The sequence below is a fragment of the Leucoraja erinacea genome, chromosome 33, assembly GCF_028641065.1.
Source record: "Leucoraja erinacea ecotype New England chromosome 33, Leri_hhj_1, whole genome shotgun sequence".
In the NCBI taxonomy this organism is placed as follows: Eukaryota; Metazoa; Chordata; class Chondrichthyes; order Rajiformes; family Rajidae; genus Leucoraja; species Leucoraja erinaceus.
The window spans coordinates 2023622-2048603 of record NC_073409.1 but is presented as its reverse complement, the minus strand read 5'-3'; the positions used below and the strand labels follow the sequence as shown (position 1 = coordinate 2048603).

Genomic DNA, 24982 nt, shown 5'->3' with positions numbered 1-24982 from the left:
AGCCAACCATATACAATCCACTTGCTTTCATTTTAGGTGAGGTCAAGCAAAGGCAAAGCAAAAGCACAGGACAGGCCAAACAACTCATTGCATTTTCATTTAGGGCTAACAAATCATTTATTGCAAGTACATTGCAGACTCACTGTTCAGTTGACTCACGGCTTAGATTCACAGTTGTGGCCTCTCACTCGCAATCTTCCAGGGTGAGTGGTTCACGTCCAAGCATCCGGGGTTTACCTCCATCATGGTGATTGGCAGGCGAGAGGACCAATCAGCTGATTTCAACAATTTTTAAACATTCATAACTTTTTTTATTTTTCAGCGATCGGAAAAACCCTTGGGGCTGCTGCAGCAGAGGAGGACTGTGAGTAAGATGGCCAAAAATCATAGCGATGTACGGTAGCGTTTTTTCTAAAATCAATTAACAGCATAGACAGGAAGTGGTCAAGATGAGACTTTTAGTTATATAGATTTCAGATTAAAAGATATTGTTTGCCGAGAGATGCTACCACTCTTGGAGCTATTTTTTTTTTAAAAACTCGAGTAACTCAAACCCATTTCAACACTCGTTGCCAGCTGGTGGAAACAGTTGAATTAAACATTAAATTCATATATTGTAATCAGTTTTATTTCAGATTAAAATCAGACAGCTTGCTTTGAACAGTTCATGCCCTTTCAAACATTCCTTCATTTTACAAAACTAGTTTACTTTTTACATTTAGAGTGTCAGATTTTATATTCATACAATGCCATCACAAAATAGAAAATAAGTGTGCTTCTGCTTAAATATGTACATTTATAAACCTGCTACCCACAAATATACATTATTTGCCAAACATATTGGCCATAAAATCAAGATGCTCTCAAATGAGAGTAAAGGTTTGCAAAAAAAATTTTTTTTTGCATTACAAATCCCAAGCATAGCCCAAGGCTAGTGAAAGACTGCAATTCACCAAGGCTTAGCTCTACATTTTACAGCAATTATTCATCATTTTTTTCCCATCAGTTGGTAGTAGTTGCATCGCCGGTTCACTTTTCCTGAGGCTTGCATTCTTTTTCGCTTCTCTGCGATGGGAAAGAAATGGTATTATGTAACAGATTGTGCAGATATATCCAACCAACCTCACTGGAGACCAGATTTCTAGAATTGAAATGGTTTGGTGTGGACTGGCACTTTAGTTGGAGGGAGGGAACAAAATGGAACAAGATTAGTTGATGGATCTTCTATTCCAAGGCATGCTGAAGTCCATTTCCCTTTGGCCCGAAGGAAGGTCCTTCAACTAAGTCCATCTGGCTTGTCACAAGGGCTGGATTAAAATTTGACATACTACTGCTTGGATAGAAAATGGGTGCAGGAGGAGGCCATTCGGCCCTTCGAGCCAGCACCACTGTTTAATAACTCCATCCCTCCCCCTTCCTAGTTCTGTGACACGCCTGACTGTCCCCGATCAAATGTTATCTCTCTTTGCTTCGTTGTCACCTTTTCCCAGCTAACAATGATCTATTCTACATTTTCCTTGATCTGCATCTCTTTTGGTGTCTCGTTTTCACACCTTACCCTTCCTTATCTGTGTCTCCCTCTCCCCCGACTCAGTCTGAAGAAGAGCCTCGATCCGAAACGTCACCTATTCCTTCTATCCAGAGATGCTGCTTCTCCCACTGAGTTACTCTAGCATTGTGTGTCTACCTTACCATTTTTCCTATTGTTTCCCACCCAGAAAGTGTCCATCTTTGTTTTTTATCTTGCAATAAAAAAAGTTACCTGGGTCTCAGGAAAGACATATGCAAAATATATTTTTTTAGGAAATTGGGAGCAACTTCCAACTCCAAATTAATCTAGATTGCATTAATTTCTTCCACATCTCAGCCTTCCTAACTATTGGTTACATGTTAAACATCCAGGATTCCCATTTTGCTCTAGAGAATAGGAGTATCACAAAACTGTCTAATATCGAACCCCTTCCATTTCATTTAAGGTTGGTATCATTAATCAACATGGCTCATTCTTGAATAATGGCTTGTTGAGCAGGCATCAAGACTTTCCCCAGTGAAACTGCACAACATTGCTCAGTGCACATGTCCACGGCGTAATGTGTAGCTTTGGCTATTTCTTCAGGGTTTTCAAATCTCTTTTGGCAAAGCAACAATTAGTACACGGGATCGCATTATCCCAGTGCAGGAACACACACATAAATACAGCACAAAATTTGACAAATAAACTTCTATACCTAGATCAACATTTCTCTCTCATTCAACACAGTTACTCAACGGTGACTCTTTCTCCAATAGTCAATGTATATGATTTGGTTTAAAGATACAACTTGGAAACAAGCCCTTTGGCTCACTGATCATCTATTCACACCCGTTCTGTGTTATCGTACTTTCTCATCCCTACACACCAGTGGCATAATTAACCTATAAACCCGCACGTCTTTGGGATGCAAGAGGAAACTAGTGCAAAATCCACATGGTTGCAGGGAGAACGTGCAAGCTCCACACAGACAGCGACTGAGGATTGAACCCGAGTCTCTGGCAGTATAAGGCAGCAGCTGTACCAGCTGTGCAACAGTGCTGCCCTAATGCATTAGGTGGAGCCTCATGCCACTGATCAAATGCCAAATAAAGAATTTTCCAAAATGAAAAATAATGGATTCACTGTGCACAAATTTGCAGCAGTTACACTGTATATTGCTGCTAAAGTACACTGCAGATATGTGCCAAGTTGAAAACCACCTTACCTGGCGAGGTGCAGAACTGCTTCTACCACATTGGTCCCGTCCTTTGCACTTGTTTCACAAAACAGAGCATTATATGTCTAGAGAAAAGTGAGGCACAGAATTAACTCTGTATTGTTCTACACAGTGCATCATCCTAATATAGGGAGTCACAGAGATTAATACAGCGTGGAAACAGCCCCTCTGTCCAACTTGCCCACACCGACCTACACTAGTCCTACCTGCCCACATTTCCCCTATATCCCTTTAAACCCATCCATGTACCATCTATAATGAATTAAACCAGAATATGCAAATCCAGAACAAAATGATAGAACATTCAATCATCATGAAAGCATTAAAAATATATAACATCTGCTCTTTAGAAAGATATTTCGCTTAGGAATAGAGTGGTTATATCTACCTAATCTGCATTAAAGAGAAATTGTACTATTTAATTTTGCATAATTATTAAAAAGAATAATGAGAAATTAAATGCATGTAAAAAGTGTAGGACAATTCATACCATAGCTAGCTTCTCTCCATGGGCAGTCAATACAGCACCTCGCTGTGCTTGAGGCCTCTCGTTTCTTAAATCAATTTTATTTCCAATTAAAATGATTGGTATCGGACCATCAGTCGAATTCTGAAAAGGATAGTATTTTGTTATTGTTTTACTTAGCAAAAGTTGATTTAGCAATATTGTACATCAAAATGCAAATGACAGACACCTGGGGAACGGGCATCTACTGTCTTTACTTTAGAGAAACAGAGCGGAAACAGGCCCTTCAGCCCATCACGTCCTTGCCACCCATCAAGTCTTAACCATACTAATCCATGCATCACTAACAGGTTCACAGCCTTCTTTGGCTTCACAATTCAATGCTCGTAGAAATATTAGTTGACTGCTGTCAGAGAACCTGAACCTACTCCAAACACAGGGCCTTTTGTTTTGGACACCTCTAGTGGAGAAATGATTGCTTTTTACCCTATCTGCCCCTCAATAGTTCTGCATATAAGACCACAAGACATAGGAGCAGAATTAGGCCATTCAGCCAATCGAGGCTACTCCGCCATTCCATATTAGCTGATCTATTTTTCAGCAAAAGTGAATTAAGAGTGTGTTGGGTCACTGATAGGGCTAATATTCAATATTTCAGAAAAACTGCCAGACTGGCACTAAAGTCCCGAATATGCCAGATATATTAACAAAGTTTACTGTTTTGGAGAGACAAAGAACTGCAAATGCTGGTTAATCCACAAAAGGGCACAAAATGCTGCAGTGCATCAACTGGTTAGGCAGCACCTCTGGAGAACATGGATGTTTTGGGTTGAAACCCTTCTTCAGTCCCCATTCTCCAGAGATGCTGCCTGATCCACTGAGATACTCCAGCACTCTGTGCCCTTTACTGTTTAGGATCTGGTAATGCTGAAGTAAGGCTTTGCAGTACCACAGAAGTTGCAGAAAGACAGAGATTGACATACAATTGAGTCTGAACACCCTATAGAGGTCGATCAAACAACCCCAGAAGATGTCAATGAGAGGTGAGTGTTGACCAGGACACCAACGATACTGTTATCCACTTGGCAAGAGATTTGTCCTCACACGATGTGAATGGGGTACAAAAAATACAGCATGATAAAAATGTGAAGACGTTTCAAGCAGAATGAAAAGCACAGACAAGCAGTTTGAATTGTACCTTAATTTCATCGATCCATTCCCGGACATTCAAGAAACTGATCTCTGAAGTCACATCATACAGCAGTAACACACCGTGAGCTTTTCGGAAATAAGACTTTGCAATGCTGCGAAACCTAGGGGTGGAGATGAGAAGGAGGAAGGTGCATCATTGATAAGGGTGTGAACAGGAACACAATACAGAGTGGGTGCTGCACGTTCAACACAGATCAAAACAAACAACCAGGTTTGAGGAGTTGAGTAAAAATTGATTACAAAGATGCGGCTTGACTTTACATCCATTTAGAAAATGTTCTACAGCAAGGTGGTCCAATCCCAGGTCAACATTCAGAGCATTTTACGCAATGAAGGCGAGTTTAACTAGGCATAATGCTATGCTGAAATGTGGATGTGAAAATTGTCCCAGGTGTGCCTTCAAATCCACTCATTTCTTTAGTCAGAGGGTGGTTAATCTGTGGAATTCTTTGCCATTGAAACAGTTGATGGATATTCTTAAGGCAGAGATAAATTCTTGATTAGTATGGGTGCCAGGTGTTATGGGGTTAGGAGGGAGATATAGATCAGCCATGATTGAATGGGGGAGGAGACTTGATGGGCCGAATGGCCTAATTCTGCTCCTATCACGTATAACCCATCTCCTCAGCCCAATTAAATGAACGATTCTACAGTGGGAGGGCCATCATTCGTACTGCACCAGGATATTGTACAGAGTGAAATATGAATCACACCCTCATTATCCCTCATGTTAGACAGAGGTGCCAGCCAACAATATTTAGAACAATCAGACATCTGTTGGACAGGTTTTGTTTACAATAGGGTATGGATTACAAATTTATCAAATTCATCTTTACCGGTCTGGGCTTTAAATCATTGCTCCCTCGAAATCACAAGGGCCAAGTTAAATCTTGGGACGGTATATATTCTAATACATTAATATTGTGTAATAAGGAACTGCAGATGCTGGTCTAAAGCAGGTAATGGGTGACGTTTCGGGACGAGACTGGAGAAGGGTCTCGACCTGAAACGTCACCCATTACTTCTATCCAGAGATGCTGCCCGTCCCGCTGAGTTACTCCAGATTTTTGTGTCTAATATATTAATATTATTGGACAGATTTCACCTTCAAAGTATTATTTTCTGTATGTCTACACAAAAATGTGAAACTTCATGTATCTCAATTTTTTTCCTGCATTAACCCTTCAACATCTTCACTTTTCACATGGCCAAAAAATAAATTATATAGTTTAAGATTTTAGTATTATTAATTTCTATTATTTTAATTTAAAGTTTTTATATTTAACTATATAGTTAAAGCTTATAATAAAGCGGGTAAGGTAGCACGGTGGCGCAGGGGTAGTGTTGCTGCCTCACGGTGTCAGAGACTCGAGTTCGATCCTGACCACGGGTGCTGTCTGTACAGAGTTTGCACGTTCTCCCTGTGACCACGAGGGTTTTCTCCGGGTGCTCTGGGTTCCTCCTACATCCAGAAGTCCAGAACAAGGGGACACAGTTTAAGGATAAGAGGGAAGCCTTTTAGGACCGAGATGAGAAAATCATTTTTTTTACACAGAGAGTGGTGAATCTGTGAAATTCTCTGCCACAGAAGGTAGTTGAGGCCAGTTAATTGGCTATATTTAAGAGGGAGTTAGATGTGGCCCTTGTGGCTAAAGTTATCAGGGGGTATGGAGAGAAGGCAGGTATGAGATATTGATTCGGATGATCAGCCATGATCATATTGAATGGCGGTGCAGCTCGAAGGGCCGAATGGCCTACTCCTGCACCTATTCTCTATGTTTCTATCCCATAGCTGTGTGGAATTGTAGGTTAATTGGCTTCTGTAAATTGCCCCCTAGTGTGCAGGGAGTGGATGAGAAAGTGGGATAACATAGAACTAGTGTGAACGGGCGATCAATGATCAGCGTCGGTTCGCTGGGCTCAAAAGACCATGTTGTATCTCTAAACTAAACATTAGCCTTTTAACTGGTTACATCCTCATTTTTCACATAGCTAATATTATGACACTGATATTTCAAAACCTTGTCAGAATAAAGTACAAGGCCAGGTACAATCCATCTACACTTCACACTGCCTCAGCTAGGCTACCAGCATCATCGAGGACCAGTCTCACCCCGATCACTCCCACTTCTCCCATCAGGGAAAAGGTACAGAAGTGTGAAAATGCACACCTCCAGATTCAGAGACAGTTTCATCCCAGCTGTTATTATCAAGCATCTGAACCATCCTATCAACAACTAGAGCGAGGCGCTGAGCTACCATCTACCTTATTGGAGACCCTCTGACCATTTTAATCGGACTTTATCTTGCACTAAATGTTATTCCCTTTATACTGTATCTCTACACTGTGGATGGCTTGATTGTAATCACGTATAGCCTTTCCGTTGACTGGATAACAAAAAGCTTATCACTGTACCTCGGTACTCTTGATGATAAAATACATCCTAAACTAAAGGTGATTTTCAGTGGTGCATTGTTTTGGAGTCTGATCTAAACAATGACTTCATTCAAATAGAGAAACAAATATATCCTCGTTTCACACAGTCTGCCGTACCTCTCCTGACCGGCAGTATCCCAGATCTGTAACGTGGCACTTTCTCCATCAACCAGTAGCTTCTTCATTTGGAAGTCAACTCCTAGAAACAGATGACAAGTTTCACTTGGATCGGAACTTTTGAAAGAATAACCATGGTTAAATAAATCTACACTCATTAACATGACCCAGCATACAGGGGAACGCAAATTCTTTGTTCAATCCTGACTACGGGTGCTGTCTGTGCAGAGTTTGCACGTTCTCTCTGTGACCCCGTGGGTTTTCTCCGGGTGCTCCGGTTTCCTCCCACATCCCAAAGAAATGGGGGTTTACAGATTTATTGGCTTCTGTATAGTGCCCCTAGTGTGTAGGGAGTGGATGAGAGAGTGGGATAATACAGATCTAGTATGAACGGGTGATCAAGGGCCGGCCCATCAAAAACAGTCAATCTCCACTTTAAAAATACCCAATGACTTGGCCTCCACAGCTGGCTGAAGCAATGCAGCACTGAAGATGCTGAAATCTTCAGTAAATACAAAGTGCTGGGGAATGGAATGGATCGACCAGCGATCCCCGCACATTAACACTATCCTAGCGACAAGTTTTACATTTACACCAAGCCAATTAACCTACATACCTGTACGTCTTTGGTGTGTGGAAGGAAACCGAAGATCTCGGAGAAAACCCACGTGGTCACAGGGTGAACGTACAAACTCCCTACAGACCGCACCCGTATTCAGGATCAAACCCCGATCTTTGGCACTGTGAGGCAGTAGCTCTACCGCTGCACCAACAGTCCTTCCCAGTTAACAGGTTGAAAATAATCAAACTTCCCAAGAGATCTAATTTTCATCGAACGAACAGCTAACAATGACGTTTCCTTTATCATCATTACTTTTTGCATATCTTTCATTCATTGTTCTTTGTGTCTCTACATCATCTACTACAGTATATCTCTCGTTTCCCCTTCCCTTGATTCCCCTGACTGAAGAAGGGTCTCGACCAGAAACACCACCCATTCCTTCTCTCCAGAGATGCTGTCTGTCCCGCTGAGTTACTCCAGCTTCCCATGAGATCACATTCATTAAAGATACAGGGCCGGGCAGCAAGGGACAGTCAGCTCACCCAACGTGGTCTGAATGTGTCCTTTAAATTCGTTCATACACAAACGCAGCAGGAAGCTGGATTTGCCCGACCCCGCATCTCCTGCAAGGACAAGTCTGTAGAGTGGTCCATCTCCTCGGAAGTCATATCCCACAAAGCCTGTCGTCTGAAAACATTAAAAACATGATTAAGAATGTACATAATGTAATGAAAAAAACTGCAGATGCTGGTTTATACCATAGATATACACAGGATGCTGGAGTAACTCAGTAGGTCAGGCAGCATCACTGGAGAACATGGATAGGTGATGTCTTGGGTTGGGACCCTTACTCAGACTGATTTCGGGGTGGGGGGAAGTTTTTTTCCTTTTTCCTTTCTTGGTTTCTTGGTCCTCCAAAATATTCCAAATGGAATTTTAAATGGAATTTCTCCCACAATATGTAATATGTAAAAGAATATGTGATTCTGTTCCATTCTGTTTGTAGTTTGTTGTTTGTTTGTACAAAGTCCGCGAGCATTGCCACTTTTCATTTCACTGCACATCTCGTGTGTGTATGTGACGAATAAACTTGACTTGACTTATTGCAAAGTGTGTAACTGTTTAACCAACTTCAGAAATGGTTAAAAATGCGCATATCGTTTCAGTTTAAAAAAAATTAATAACAATGCAAACAACCTCACGCCAGAAATGGAGACCTTAGACATTCACCAGCTAAAATTTGCTGTGTAGTGGTCCAGAGATGAACTAATGGTCAGTGGATTATGGTGATCCACCTATTTTGTGACCCTGTGGAAAGCCTGGCCATTCCTGCAAAGATGGCATTCTGTTTATAGAAAATATCGTTGTCACCATCTCAGTGAACTACCCCAAACAGCTCTGTTATTCACCCATAGCCAGATCTGTGCCTAGGGTGGTGCAGCAGTAGAGTTGCTGCCTCACAGCGCCAGAGACCTGGCTTCAATCCTGACTACGGGTGCTGTCTGTATGGAGTTTGTACGTTCTCCCTGTGACCACGTGGGTTTTCTCCGGGTGCTCCCATTCCATTGGGAGAATAGTTCATTGTTATCAGTTGCCTAACATTTTGGAGAAACAGCAAAATCTACTTGTTTAAGAAGCAACTGCAGATGCTGGAAAATCGAAGGTAGACAAAAGTGCTGGAGAAACTCAGCGGGTGCAGCAGCATCTATGGAGCGAAGGAAATAGGCAACGTTTCGGGCCGAAACCCAGAAGCGTTTCGGCCCGAAACGTTGCCCATTTCCTTCGCTCCATACATGCTGCTGCACCCGCTGAGTTTCTCCAGCACTTTTGTCTACTTGTTGCGTATTCAAGGGCATCAGGTTTAATTAAAACATCCACAATTTTTCACATTTGCCAGTTCAGCAATTAACCACACAATTTAGCAAATGGCTCTGCATAATTTTTTTAAAATCATCTAGTAATTCCAGAAAAAGTTAATCAGAAGTGGCAGTCGAAGCACTAAAACTGCTGCGTTGCATTAGTGTGTCTCAATTGTATTAATCAAATTACAGCTGGCTTGAGGATATCAAAATTTAAAGGCAATTTAATTGCACTATCCCATTGAGAGAGTCTGAAGAAGGGTCCCGACCTGAAACGTCACCTATCCACGTTCTCCAGAGATATTGCTTGACCCGCTGAGTTACTCCAGAACTTTGTTTTTTTATGTAGAGCTAAACAGTCTATAAAACTTGCACTTTAAATTCCATGTAAGTAATCCCATATTTTTTCAGCTTTAAATGTTGCTTTTAGGAGAAACAGTGTGTAAAAACATTTCCTTTGCAGTATATGATAGTATAGACAGAGCATAGTAACTAAAACCAAAGAAACAAACATGCCTGCCTTCGCAAAGACAATGCATTTCGTTGTCTCTGTACTGTACACTGACAATGACAATTAAAATTGAAACTGAATCTGAATCTGAAAGGAGATTCTGGGCGAGCAATGAGATGCCTTTGCAAGACCTATGTCAATCTAAGGAGCTGAAACCATGGAGGATAATAGTGTAGTCAACTCTTATCATCCTTCTCTCATCTCACTCCCTCTTCAACTCCCACCCAGTGAGAGGGCTTGAAGTGGCGCAGCGGTAGAGTTGCTGCCTTACAGTGCATGCAGCACCGGAGACCCGGGTTCAATCCTGACTACTGGTGCTGTCTGTACGGAGTTTGTACATGATTGCGTGGGTTTTCTCCGAGATCTTCGGTTTCCTCCCACACTCCAAAGACGTACAAGTATGTAGGCAAATTGACTTGGTATAAATGTAAAAACAAAAAAAAATGTTCCTCGTGTGTGTAGGATAGTGTTAATGTGCTGACCCGTTTGGCCTGTTTTAGTGCTGTCTCTCCAAACTAAACATAAACAGTGAAGCACTGTGAGTGTTCTTATCGGAGAGAGACAGGGCAGAGAGCATGTTGCTGGTGATCACTGTTGCGACGTTACCTTGGGTGTGAATGCAGGAAGGCGTCTCCGGGAAGATGCGGTGGAACTGCAGCGACTGACGGGTCTCGAGGGTTTCCAGCTTCCAGCTACTCCCTCCACCTCCGTCCTCACCTCTGGCGTCTGAAAGAAACACAGCCAGCCAACAAATTCACTGCTATTCACCAACACAAACCATGAGGGGGTGAATCGTCCATTAATGTACACTGCGTGTAAATGAAAAACTTAAAATTCCCCAATAATCTCTGACATTTAAAAATTTTCACCAATTTAATTTAGTTTATTAATGTCACATCTACCAAGGTACACACACACTCACACACATTCCAGATAAGACTACTCTCCGCGTGAAAGTTACTCCCAAGGTTTATCTTAAATCTCTCCCTTCTCATCTTAAGCCCATGTCCTTTAGTTTTAGAATCCTCTCTGCTGGAAAAAAGACAAAGTATTCACTTAACACAAAGTACAGCAAGTAAACCAATGGTCAGATTAGGTTTCAGGGATCAGAAACCAAAAACAATACCTTCAAAATTTCAACATTTCATTGTGAACCACAACACAATACAGATGAATGATTGGACTCCGAGTGGATTATCTTTTTAATTGGGGTTGTACATGTTATACATTCCTGTCTCTCACCATTCATTCAGTCTATGTGGAAATGTACATTCTCGAGCTCGCTCTCATTGTGGGTTATTCTGCAATCAAACACAAGCTGATTGTGACTGCACCTCACGTTGCTGACTGCATTACAGAACCAGTGCACCACCTTCATTTTCTGGTTTGGAGTTGCTAGGGTCGGTTGTCAGATTTCTATGGCAGTTTGTAGAAAGGAATGTGGACTAGCAGGATCACACCAGCAGGAGTCCTTAGCGGAGGAGGTGGAAGGAGACAGATGATGGTCAAAACTGCGTTTTGGGAATCTCCCGGTGTGCCATGGCAATGCCAGGATTGCAGGCCTGTACCGCCCACCCACCATGGAGATATCCCACGTGGTCACGGAGAGAAAATAAAAACTCCATACAGACAGCACCCATGGCCAGGATCGAACCCTGGACTCTAGCGCTGTAAGCTAGCAGTTCTATAAATTGGCTTGGTATAAATGTAAAAACAAAAAAATTGTTCCTCGTGTGTGTAGGATAGTGTTAATGTGCGGACCCGTTTCGCCTGTTTAGTGCTGTCTCTCCAAACTAAACATAAACAGTGAAGCACTGTGCGTGTTCTTATCAGAGAGAGACCAGGCAGAGAGCATGTTGCTGGTGATCACTGTTGCGACGTTACCTTGGGTGTGAATGCAGGATCGTACTGGATTTTGTGTAAAACAAATAATTTCACTGTCCATACAGTGGGTACAAGTGACAATAGAGTATCATCAGCATCATTCCATCAACCATTGTCAGTCACTTGCGGTCTAGAAGTTAAAGCCTCAGACCAGGTCCACTCACCTCTGCATCGGAGGCCACGTACGAGTAACTGTAGTGCATCGTTTCAAGGGAATCATCACTGCGCTCACTGTCATATTCATCTGAGGAATAATCGGCCACATCCTGGATCGTAGACACACCGCTATCGAGGTATCGGTGGGCCCAGTTTGCTACTGCCGAGATTCTGCGCCTGGATACATCGTTATTCAAAATCATGGGGTCAGCATCACCATTGGCCAAGCTACAAGGAATTACACAGAATACACAGCACAGAAACAGGTTATTCAGTCCAATTAACCCGGACTTTTACTTTAGAGATACAGCGAGTCCACGCTGACCTGCCATCACCCCGTACACTAGAACTATCCTACACACATTGGGGACATTTTGCTAATTTTACCGAAGCCAAAACAACCTACAAACCTGTGTGTCTTGTGAGTGTGGGAGCACCCGCAGAAAATCGACGCAGTCACAGTGAGAACGTACAAACTCCGCACACACAGCACCCGTGGTCAGGATTGAACCTGGGTCTCTGGCGCTGTAAGGCAGCAACTCTACCGCTGCGTCACTGTGCCACCAACAATCTTATAATGCTACATAGTCAAAATATTTACTTCCTGTAGCAATAGGCTGCTAAACCAACCAGTGACTAATATCTCCTCACAACCTAGATGGATCTCTCCACACCTACCTTGTTTAAATCATTTACAACACTTTATACAGGGTTCAGTTTAGTTTTTTCGTCATGTTTACTGAGGCAGTGAAAAGCTTTTTGGTGCGTGCTATCCAGTTAGCAGAAACACAAATACATGATTACAATCGATCAATTTACAGTATATAGAGACATGGGTCATCAAAGAGGTAGATAGTAGTTCAGCACTGGTCTCTGGTTGTGGTAGGATGCTTCAGTTGCCTGATAACAGCCGGGAAGAAACTGTGTTCAAGAAGGAACGGCAGATGCTGGAAGATCGAAGGTACACAAAATTGCTGGAGAAACTCAGCGGGTGCAGCAGCATCTATGGAGCGAAGGAAATAGGCGACGTTTCGGGCTGAAACCCTTCTTCAGACTGATGGGGTTTCGGCCCGAAACGTCACCTATTTCCTTCGCACCATAGATGCTGCTGCACCCACTGAGTTTCTCCAGCAATTTTGTGTACCTGGGAAGAAACTGTCCCTGAATCTGGTGGGGTTCGTTTTCACACTTCTATACCTTTTGGGAGAGGGGTGAAGAGGGAGTGGCCAGGATGCGACTCATCCTTGATGATGCTGCTGGCCTTGCCGAGGAAGTGTGAGGTATAAATGGAGTCAATGGATGGGAGGGTTGGTTTCTGTGGTCTGGGCGGAGCTGTTCCCAAACCAAGCTGTGATGCATCCTGATAAAAATGCTTTCTATGGTGCATCTGTAGAAGTTGGTGAGAGTTGTAGGGGACATGCCAACCCTCCTAAGCCTTCTAAAGAAGCAGAGACGTTGGTGTGCTTTCTCGGTCGTTGCTTCAATAGGGGTGGTCCAGAACTTGTTGGTGATATCGACTCCTAGGTATTTGAATTCCTAGAAATTTGAGAACTTTGTATTCACTTTTTCCAGTGGTTTCCATCGTCTTTTACAGACCAAACGTGTACAAGATGAGAGGAATAGATGGGATAAATGTACAAGGTCTTTTACCCAGAGTATGGGAAATTAAGAACCAGAGGCCATCGGTTTTTTTGGTGGGGGGGGGGGAAGGGGAGGATCAATAGGAACCTGAGGTACAACTATTTCGCACAGAGGCTGATGGGTGTATGGAATGAGCTGCCAGAAGAGGTAGTTAATACAGGTTCTATCATAACATTTAAGAAACATTTAGACATGTACATGAAAAGGGTAGGTTTAGAGGGATATGGGCCCAATGCAGGGAGATGGGACTAGTGTAGATTTGGCATGTTGGTCCGACTATGACTCTGACTCTATTGTGATTGTGAAACCAGGCAAATACCAAGATCATTAAGCATTTGAACTAGTATTGCCGACAGACCCCATGCTGGTTGAAGCATTTTCTTTCTATTGTCCACATGTCCAATATTTTATTTTGCATACCTGTTGTAATTCATTGTGTCCAATCCATTTGATTCTTTCACCTCTGGTTCAACTATGGAATGCTGGAGACAAGAGAAACAGTCCATTAGTAAACACTGCAAATATCACTTTCCAAAACTCGGGCAGTGACAATAATTCTTTAATTCCAGGCTGCACAGACCCTTTTTCATCAATATTCTAATGACTGAACAGCTTAACATCTGCCAACAAAATCAGTGGTTCAGATCAATGATAACACTCAAAATACACAATCCAGGCTTTGCATTGCCCCTGTCTAACCATATGCTCTGTGTTTTTACACCATTTTAGCTGTCTCAGCGGGTGAGGCAGCTATTTCTTTCGCTCCATAGATGCTGCTGCACCCACTGAGTTTCTCCAGCATTTTTGTCTACGTTCAATTTTCCAGCATCCGCAGTTCCTTCTCAAACAACTAGTGTACGGGGTGATCGTTGGTCTGCAGAGAACCTCAAGAACAAAATCCTGAAACTCCCAACAGCCAAGGACTAAGATTATCTGTGTAGGGAGGAGCTGCAGATGCTGGTTCAAACCGAAGACAGACACAAAAAGCTGGAGTAACTCAGCGGGACAGGCAGCATCTCTGGAGAGAAGGAATGGGTGACATTTCGGGCCGAGACCCTTCTTCAGACTAGTTTGGGACAAGGGAAACGAGAGATATAGGCGATGACACAGAAAGATAAAGAACAAATGAAAGATATGCAAAAAAGTAACACTGATAAAGGAAATGGGCCATTGTTAGCTGTTTGTTGGGTGAAAACGAGAAGCTGGTGTGACTTTGGTGGGGGAGGGATAGAGAGAGAGAGGGAATGCCGGGGCTACTTGAAGTTAGAGTGATCTAATGGCCCTATATTATCTGAAGATACCTTATCATGTAAATGACACACAACAGAAGCTTTTCACTGTACCTCGGTACACGTGACAATAAACTAAGCTGCAGTGTCCAATGTACCATCTCACCACTTCCTTTGCCAGTGTAGGTTGGGAAAGGCAAATTAATTATTTCTCACTAGCGATGGTCACATCACAAGAAAATGATCATATTAATGGATAAACTTAAGGTTCGCTGCAGACCAAAAAAAAACCACCCCAGGGATTCTGATATACTCAATCAAATTTGTATTTAATTACAAGATATTTAATGTATTTAAATTATATTTAAAGATTATAAAAGTATTTAATCTTCCAGGGATGTCACGGTGGCGCAGCGGTAGAGTTACTGGGTCACAGCGGCAGAGACCCTGGTTCGATCCTGACTACGGGTGCTGTCTGTGCAGAGTTTGTACGTTCTCCCTGTGACCTGCGTGGGTTTTCTCCGGGATCTCCAGTTCCCTCCCACACTCCAAAGACGTACAGGTTCGTAGGTTAATTGGCTTGGTATCAATGTAAATCATCCCTAGTGTGTGTAGGGTAGTGTTAACGTGCGGGGATCGCTGGTCGGTGCAGACACGGTGGGCCGAAGGGCCTATTTCCGTGCAGTATCTCTAAACTAAACTGGTTACAACAGAAGTAATATTAATGTGTTCAAGAAGGAACTGCAGATGCTGGAAGATCGAAGGTACACAAAATTGTTGGAGAAACTCAGCGGGTGCAGCAGCATCTATGGAGCGAAGGAAATGGGCCGAAACCCTTCTTCAGACTGAAGTAATATTAATGTTCAGTTTCTGAACTGACACTACCAGGCAGGTGGAAATTTGGCTTCATCATATTTCTGACTTGCCTTGTTGGAAGGGCTCTGCGATATCAGAAAGAGAATCATTTGTTACAGTAGTGATATTTACTACCTAGAAACAGTCAATTTCCCCAAAGGATTTAACTTTAGAAACTTACCTTTTTATTTGTGTTGTGATTATTTTCCAAAGTACTTCTTAATCCATTGTTGCTATCGTAAAGGGCCTTATTAGCTTCTCTAAGGAAATAGAAGGGACGGTGAATAAAGGAACATCAACAACAACCTAAATGAGTCTAAAAACCCTTTGGGGAAGAAATCCAATAACAGCAACTAACATTTATGTCAAATCTAAATGTCACCAAATCAAAACAACCTTCATATTCTGCCCAGTTTTTACAGCATTTTCCTTTTTTTGAAACATGGAAAATAGGTGCAGTAAGTAAGCCATTCGGCCCTTTGAACCAGCACTACCATTCAATATGATCATGACTGATCATCCGCAAATCAGTACCCCGCTCCTGCTTTCTCCCCATATACCTTGATTCCGTTAGCCCGAAGAGCTATATCTAACTCCCTCTTGAAACATCCAGTGAATTGGCCTCCACTGCCTTCTGTGGCAGAGAATGCCACAGATTCACAAGTCTCTGGGTGAAAATGTTTTTCCTCATCTCTGTCCTAAATGGCCTACCCCTTATTCTTAAACTGTGACCCCTGGTTCTGGACTTGCCCAACATGGGTAACATTTTTCCTGCATCTAGCTTGTCCAATCACTTAAGAATTTTATATGTTTCTATAAGATCCCCTCTATATCCGAGACGTGAATTTATAACACATGCACTTTTCTAAGTTGAAATTAGATTTGAAGAAAGAGTAAAGACTCACTGAAGCATCCGTATCTGATTTGTGGAGACGTCGTTCTCTTCTGCTAGTTTCTTTATAACTTCTTTTGTCCTGGTTTGGGAAGATATTAAAGGAAAAAAAAATAGTTTAGAGATACAGCGCGGAAACAGGCCCTTCTGCCCACCGAGTCCTCACCGACCAGCGATCCCTGCTCAGTAACACTATCCTGCACACACTAGGGACAATTTACACATACACCAAGTCAATTAACCAACATACCTGTACGTCTTTGGAGTGTGGGAGGAAACCGAAAATCTCGGAGAAAACCCACGCTGTCATGAGGAGAATGTACAAACTCTGTACAGACTGCACCCGTAGTTGGGGCTGAGTCAGCAACTCTAACCCAGCCCACAATTATACTCAAGTTACAGAAACAAGAGCTTTCTCCAAGGATATTGCCAGTAGGTCACTAGAAATAAGTTGTTTTGGCATTGCGCACTTATCCTTTCTCCAAAAGCAAGTACAAACGGAAACTCTGTACAACAATATACACAATGTCTTTGATGCTGCAAGATGCCTCAAGCAGCTCAATAGGCTCTGACAAGGGATGGCATTTAAACAGGTGACTGATAGCACGGTGTGAAGGGATAGACTGCAAGCATGGAGAGGCATTTGACAACAATACAATAGAACTTTTATTTATCCCTGGAGGGAAATTGATCTGCCAATAATCATAAAACACAAGTGATGAGTGGAAAGGATTGGGGATGTGCAAAGATTGGGGAAGGAGGGGGTGGGAGTCAGTCTGACAGAAGATGGAGGAGTTGTACAGTTTGATAGCCACAGGGAAGAAGCATCTCCTGTGGTGTTCTGTGCTGCAAATTGGTGGAACCAAGTCTGTTGCTGAAGGTGCTCCTCAGTTGACCGGTGTGCCATGGAGGGGGTGAGCTGAAGGCGGATGTGGTCTTTGAGGACATATCACGGAAACAGGCACCTCAAGTGAGCACGCATCAATCAACTCGAAGATATAGTGTATATGGAAAGGATGTTTCCAGCCTTAGAATTAAAGAGCGCTCCTTTAGAAAGGAGGTATGGAGGAACTTCTTTAGTCAGAGGGTAGTCCATCTGTGGAACTCATTGCCACAGGGGGCTGTGGAGGCCAAGTCTGTGGATATTTTTAATGCAGTGAAATTTCTGATTAGAAAGGGTGTCAAGGGTTATGGGGAGAAGGCAGGAAATGGGATTAGGGGGCAGAGATCAGTCATGATTGAATGATAGAATAGACTCGATGGGCCAAATGGCCTAACTTTACTACTAGAACTTGTGAACATTCCAGAATGTATATAATGGACAGATGCAAAAATAAAAACAACAACAAAAGTTGCAGAATGGATTTAATGTCTGAATTATTTATTTACCGACTCCGCTCAAAGTGATGATCAGAAAGTTCATTTTTGACTTTGTCCAACGAGGCTTCGAGAATGGAAATGCCCGTCTGGCTCTTCAGAAAGGAACTCCGCAAGTGCTCGTTTTCCTACCGAAGAACAAATACACAGTTATAGAACCAAGCGCCGCTAACTGTCCACTACTGCTCAGTCACATGGTCTCCTTATCAAACACCTCCATCTTCAACATTTAAAAACAAAAATCAAAATAGACTTTATTCAAGTAAATAAATATATACATTGCAGGATAGACACAAGATGCTGGAGTAACTCAGCGGGACAAGCAGCATGTCTGGAGAGAAGGAATGAGTGACGTTTCCGGTCGGGTCTTGAACCGTCTTTAGACTCAAAACCAGTCTGAAGAAGGGTTTCAACCCAAAACCTCACCCTTTCCCTCTCTCCAGAGATGCTGCCTGACCCGCTGAGTTACTCCAGCATCTTGTGTCTATCTTCTCTGCTTCCCTCCCTGTAGTATTACAAATGTGAACACAAATCTGGTGCAATCTGTTCGATCCGCTTTACTGCTAATTATGAATCCGGAGAAGCCAAGTTTATTTTGGATTTAATTATTTTGGTTTCCTACCAAATACAAGCTCTAAATATTTGTACTGCTAATCAAATAGTTTTTTTTTAATTATTCTGCAGTATAAAACAGCTTCTTCAGGGACAGCAGCAATGGAGTGGAAACAAAGCAAAAGCACATTTGTGTGTACTTTCACCACTTATCATTCATTATTCCATACAAGAGACATGTCACCCCGCAACATGTCACCTGTATGGTCGTGAGTAGTCGCCCAAAGAGTCGTACCTTTTTCTGGTCGCCTCTGGATTTTCAACATGTTGAAAATTTTCGGCGACCTGCTGCGACTGTGACGGGTGCCGGCAAGTCGCCGAAAAAAATCACTCAGGTGGGACAGACCCTTAAGGAACTTTAGAAATCCACAGGTTTTTCCAAGACAACAGAATATTAACACTACCGCAATAGAACAGTCTCCAATTTAAATCAGGCAACGATTCAAACCCTGCAGAAGTGCAAGGAATTAGTTTAGATTTTCATTTGCATGTGTCCCCAAAATACAATTAAAACTTTTTTGTTGTGAGCTGTCCAGTCAGCAAAAAGACTGGTCATGCTCACAATCAAGCCATCCACAGTGGACAGATACAGGATAGTGGGAATAACATTTAGCGCATGATAAAGCCCGATAAAATATAGTCCCAGGGTCTTCAACAAGGTAGATAATAGGTCAGGGCCACTCTCTGATCATCTGGATTTTATCGATTGTAATCATTTTGGATGGCTCGATTGACATCATGTATTGTAATAATATTGTAATCATGTATTGCCTTTCCGCTGACTGGTTAGCACGCAATAAAAGCTTTGCACTAATTAACTAAATTAATTAATTGTTGAAAAAAATACACTTACCTGGGTCAATTCATCCAATTGTTCCTTCAATGCTGAGACATCTCCTTTAGAATTGGAGTTCCACAGGTCTTCATTAAGCTAAAGGAACACAGCAACAAAAGTGTTCAAGGAAGAATTGCAGATGCTGATGCTGGAACAATCGAGGGTAGACAAAAAGTGCTGGAGAAACTCAGCGGGTGAGGCAGCATCTATGGAGAATTAGGCGCTTGCTTCCTGAAGGAATAGGCGACGTTTCTGACTCGACATGCCACGACTCAGCAAATGTCGCCACTTTCCTTCTCTGAACATTTCACAATCCAGCGGCGACAAAAAATGTTGCGACACTTGAAAAAACACCGCACGTGTCATATGTCATCACGCCGCGTACTTTTCGGTGACCTGATACATCAGTTGATGATGCCGGCAGTCGCCGAAAAAAATCTCCAAGTCAGGCCCTTAATCCACGTGGGACAGGCCCTTAAGCAATTACTGTTTGACATGCTTTTACAGCCTTTAAAAGCTGCCTCACCCGCTGAGTAGTTTCTCCAGCACTTTTTGTCACCAGCAACAAAAGGCTTTAGCATCTACCAATCTATCAATTATTCATGGCAGATCAAACAAGCTGTATAACGTTACACTTTAAATTCGGCGCTTGCTTCCTGAATTTTAATTATTTTTAACAAGGCACCCATCAGATTAAACAAGACTGCTCATTACATTATCAAACATACACACAAGAATTGTAGTAATCTATTAGATTTCTCTGCACTACAGTTCAATTCCACCATCTCTGGTCTCGACATGAGTCTTTTATGCTCGGTACCTTTCCAGCAGAAGTCCATTTCACTCTTTGCCAATCCTTTACTTTCCACTTAAAGTGTAAAATCCAGAGCAGAGTACGGATTACACCTGCTAATGCCCAAGCAACGATTGGTAAAGAAAGTTCTCTTCAGATGCAGAAATAACATCTGTGGAACGTAGTTAGTCAGGGTTGGGTGATGATGAGGAATGTGATGTTGCTGTGGAGTTATTGGGTGTGGAGCGGTGAGTAAGGAACAAGGCAAAGTGCAGGAGATAATGCTGGAAACTTGAGTCATCATTGTTCCACACCCTAAACCTATCCTGGATCCATGATTCCAATTGGTACAGACTTTCAGCAAAGATTGTCCTTGTGTACATTTATTATTTCATCAGGGGTTCATCAATACCTGGAGTATCGTGTGCAGTTTTGGTCTCCTAATTTGAGGAAGGACATTCTTGCTATTGAGGGAGTGCAGCGTAGGTTTACAAGGTTAATTCCCGGGATGGCGGGACTGTCATACGTTGAAAGAATACTGGGCTTGTATACACTGGAATTTAGAGGGGACTGTCATATTCTGAGAGAATGAAGCGGCTGGGCTTGTATACTCTGGAGGTTAGAAGGATGAGAGGGCATCTTATTGAAACATATAAGATTGTTAAGGGTTTGGACACGCTAGAGGCAGGAAACATGTTCCCGATGTTGGGGGAGTCCAGAACCAGGCCCACAGTTTAAGAATAAGGGGTAAGCCATTTAGAACGGAGACGAGGAAACACTTTTTCTCACAGAGAGTGGCGAGTCTGTGGAATTCTCTGCCTCAGAGGGTGGTGGAGGCCGGTTCTCTGGATACTTTCAAGAGATAGGTAGGGCCCTGAAAGATAGCGGAGTCAGGGGATATGGGGTGAAGGCAGGAACGGGGTACTGATTGGGGATGATCAGCCATGATCACAGTGAATGGCGATGCTGGCTCGAAGAGCCGAATGGCCTACTCCTGCACCTATTGTCTATTGTCTAATGTAGAATTTTACGGTGGAAAGAACCACAATCTTGGCTTTGTCCAGGGAGATGCTAAATGCATTTCATTGTCTCTGTACTGTACACTGACAATGACAATTAGAATTGAATCTGAATCTGAATCTGAATCTTTGTCATTTGAACGCGACTACAATCGATATGGGTCACGTGCAGGCAGAAGAGATTAGTTTAATTTGGCATCACATTCAGCACAGATATGGTGGGCCGAAGGGCCTGTTCCTGTGCTGTATTGTTCGATATACAATTGCAAAGCCCACTGTACTGTGAAAACCATTCGGTATATGTTACTCTACACCAAAACAAGACCTCAACGCAGATGCAATCAACAAACACAACGGCAACATTGAAAAACAGAGCAGATTTAATTTAGTTTAGATTTAATTTAGACAACAACTATCGAAATTGTGAGATGCATTGTGAGAAATTGTGAGACCCTGGTTCTGGACTTCCCCCAACATCGGGAACATTTTGTACTGCATCTAGCCTGTCCAATCGTTTAAGAAATGTACACGTTTCTATAAGATCCCCTCTCGTCCTAATTTCCATTCTTTCATCATATGTCCAGGACTTAACCTGGTGAACCTACAATGCACTCCCTCAATAGCAAGAATGCCCTTCCTCAAATTAGGAGACCAATATGCCAGGTGTGGTCTCACCAGGGCCGTGTACAACTGCAGTAGGACCTCCTTTGTCCCCCCTCCCTCACCCTAAACGTTGCCCCATCTCACCTTAAAGCTATGATGTCTGATATTGGATTCCTACATCATGGGAAAAAATTCTCCACTGTCTACCCTATCAATGTCTCTCATCATTTTATATACTTCTATCAAATCTGCCCTCAAACTATGGCATTCCAGAAAAAGCAATCCAAATCTGTCCAACCTCACTCTCTATCTGAACCCCCTAATCCAGGCATCGCTCTGAGCACAAAAATTACATTTTGATATGAATCCATTCTGAAAGAAGATTATTTTAGTCCACGCCTCTTCCTTTAGTCCTGCCTTAACAGATAAAAATTCTAAAATCACGGAGAGCAAGTTTAAAAAGGAATGAAATGTTGCTGGATACATTGTTTGGTAAAGGAATATAAAACCAATTGGAGGTAGACAAAAAATGCTGGACAAACTCAGCGGGTGCAGCAGCATCTATGAAGCGAAGGAAATAGGCAACGTTTTGGGCCGAAACGCTTCCGGGTTTCGGCCCGAAACGTTGCCTATTTCCTTCAAGGGTGTTGACATATATGAAAAATATGCTCTCAATTGTAAATAAGTTAATCTTAATGTTGTATTGTTACTCAGACAATCTTGGTGCAGGTGGTGAATGACTGACAATGATAGCAGCCAATAGTAACTGACAATGATAACAGCCAAAGAGAGGTGCTGTTATTGACAGCCAATGAGAGGTACTGTAATTGATGTGTGAGCAAGTGTGTAAATAAAGTTTCTCTTCCAGTTTGAAGTTTGAACAAGATGGATGCCCCACTGTGTTTTTTACTGCTCTGGGTCTTATCTTGGGTCTAGCACTGGGTAGGCTGCAAGAATTGCTGCACAATGCACCTCTGCCAACAAAGGGTTTCATCCCGAAATGTTGCCTATTTCCCTCGCTCCATAGATGCTGCTGCACCCGCTGTGTTTCTCCAGCATTTTTGTCTACCTTCGATTTTCCAGCATCTGCAGTTCCTTCTTAAATACAAGACCAATTGACAGCTTAAGGCCATTCTTTGGATGGCGAAGGGTTGAAGCACCTTTTTCATCCGGTCAATCACCACCTGTAGATCCGCACGCTCCGCCTCGTGACGTTTCTCCATTTCTGCTGCTTTGGCTTCGAGTCTCTGCTGCTCCTGCAAGTTAATCACATGCATACAGTGAGCTTTCATCTCCAGGGACCGGACAAGCATTTTGTTGTTGGGACACTTCACCGGTATATTAGATTTTTTTTTAAAACACTATTAGGCATCAGGGTGGCGCAGCAGTACAGTCAATGCCTAAAGGGCCTGTCCCACTTACGCGATTTTTTCGGCGACTTGCCGGCACCCGTCATAGTCGCAGCAGGTCGCCGAAAATTTTCAACATGTTGAAAATGCAGCGGCGACCAGATAAAGGTACGACTCTTTGGGCGACTACTCACGGCCATACATGCGACATGTCGCGGGGTGATGCCTGTTTGGTCGTGAATAGTCGCCCATAGAGTCGTACCTTTTGCTGGTCGCTGCTGGATTTTCAACATTTTTACATTTTTCGGCGACCTGCTGCGACTATGACGGGTGCTGGCAGTCGCCGAAAAAATCGCGTAAGTGGGACAGGCCCTTTACAGAGGCAGAGATGCAGGTTTAATCCCGATTGCGGGTGCTTGTCTGTACGTTCTCCCCTTGACCTGAGTGGGTTTTCTCCAAGATCGTGGATTTTCTCCAAGATCTCCAAGATCGCGGGTTTCCTCCCACATTCCAAAGACATAGGTTAATTGGCTTGGTATCAATGTTAAATTGTCCATAGTGTGTGTAGGGTAGTGTTAATGTGCGAACATCGCTGGCCAGAGCGGTCTCGGTGGGTCAAAGGGACCGTTTCTGTGCTGTATCTCTAAACTACATGATTAGTCTAGTTTAGAGATACAGCATGGAAACAGGCCCTTCGTCCCACCGAGTCCATGCCAACCAGCGACCATCCTGTACACTAGCACTTTCCTACACATGAGGGAGAATTTACAATTTTTACCAAAGCCAATTAACCATGAAACTTGTACGTCTTTGGAGTGGGGGTGGAAAACTCTGCACGTACAGCACCCGTGGTCTGGATGGAACCCGGGTCTCTGGCGCTGTGAGGCAGCAACTCTACCGCTGCGCCATTGTGCCGCCCTGTTGAACCAAGTGGTAGAGCTGCCGGTCGCAGCACTTGAGACCCGGGTTCGATCTTGACCTCGGTGTGGAGTTTGCACGTTCCCCCTGCGACCTGCTCCGGGTCCTCCCCACATCCCAAATACTTGCGCTTTTTGTCGGTTAATCAACCTCGGTAAATTGACTCTAATGTGTAGGGAGTGGATGAGAAAGTGGGATTACATAGAACTAATATGAACAGGTGATCGATGGTCGGTGTGGACTCAATGGGCCGAAGGGCCTGTTTCCATGCTGTATTTCTAAACGATACAAGAGTGACGTGAAACTAGGCGGGTTGCAAAGCTAAGTTTGAGATAGAGAGTGATAAATATTTGCGTTCTGACTCACTCTCCTCTCCACTAAACGCTAATTGTTTCATTACAAAGGAAGTATTTTTATCCAATATTTACATGGCATTGATTTTGTTAATGCCAAATTGGCCCACCAACAACCAGAAATCAAAGTCACTTCATACTTGATCAGTCAAAATAAACAGCATCTCTCCTCAGATGCTGCCCGACAGGATGATTATCGCCAGTATTATTGCCAGCGCTGGGCCTGTACTCACTGGAGTTTAGAAAGTTGAGAGGGGGACCTCATTGAAACTTAAACCCCCGTCTCACGGTGCAAATTGACCCACGAGGTACCCCGAGTTTAAAACAAATTTAACTCGTGGTAACCACGTACAATTATCGTAGCGGGAACGTCGGAACTAGTGGACGCAACTTAGCGACTCGTGGCGCTAACGGCAGGTACCCGTGAAACTTGTTAATGAAAGGCATAGATGAGGTAGATGGGAGGTGAGGAAAACCGCACTCTCGTTGGTGAGAGGATGGCACATGGATGGTGATGTTTTGGGTTAAGATCTTTCTTCAGACTGATTGTAG

General features: G+C 43.0%; 1 protein-coding gene across 2 annotated transcripts in view; it reads right to left on the bottom strand.

Annotated features, from left to right (window-relative positions):
- Positions 1-612: 612 nt before the first annotated feature.
- The window catches only part of zgc:162879 (ras and EF-hand domain-containing protein), a 47484-nt gene continuing 23114 nt past the window's right edge, over positions 613-24982 (bottom strand). Inside the window, exons 4-17 of one of the 2 annotated variants that reach the window (XM_055661031.1) lie at positions 22971-23066; positions 19414-19491; positions 17961-18076; positions 16585-16653; positions 15861-15939; positions 14016-14077; positions 11963-12131; positions 10521-10640; positions 8087-8231; positions 6983-7064; positions 4415-4529; positions 3241-3360; positions 2739-2815; positions 613-1065 (exon numbers count right to left, since the gene is read on the bottom strand). In XM_055661031.1, the coding sequence (XP_055517006.1) occupies positions 966-1065; positions 2739-2815; positions 3241-3360; positions 4415-4529; positions 6983-7064; positions 8087-8231; positions 10521-10640; positions 11963-12131; positions 14016-14077; positions 15861-15939; positions 16585-16653; positions 17961-18076; positions 19414-19491; positions 22971-23066 (1428 nt within the window). In that variant the 3' untranslated portion in view covers positions 613-965. Of the gene's footprint in view, positions 1066-2738; positions 2816-3240; positions 3361-4414; positions 4530-6982; positions 7065-8086; positions 8232-10520; positions 10641-11962; positions 12183-14015; positions 14078-15860; positions 15940-16584; positions 16654-17960; positions 18077-19413; positions 19492-22970; positions 23067-24982 lie in introns of both variants that reach the window. The other variant, XM_055661030.1, reaches the window with a different exon arrangement.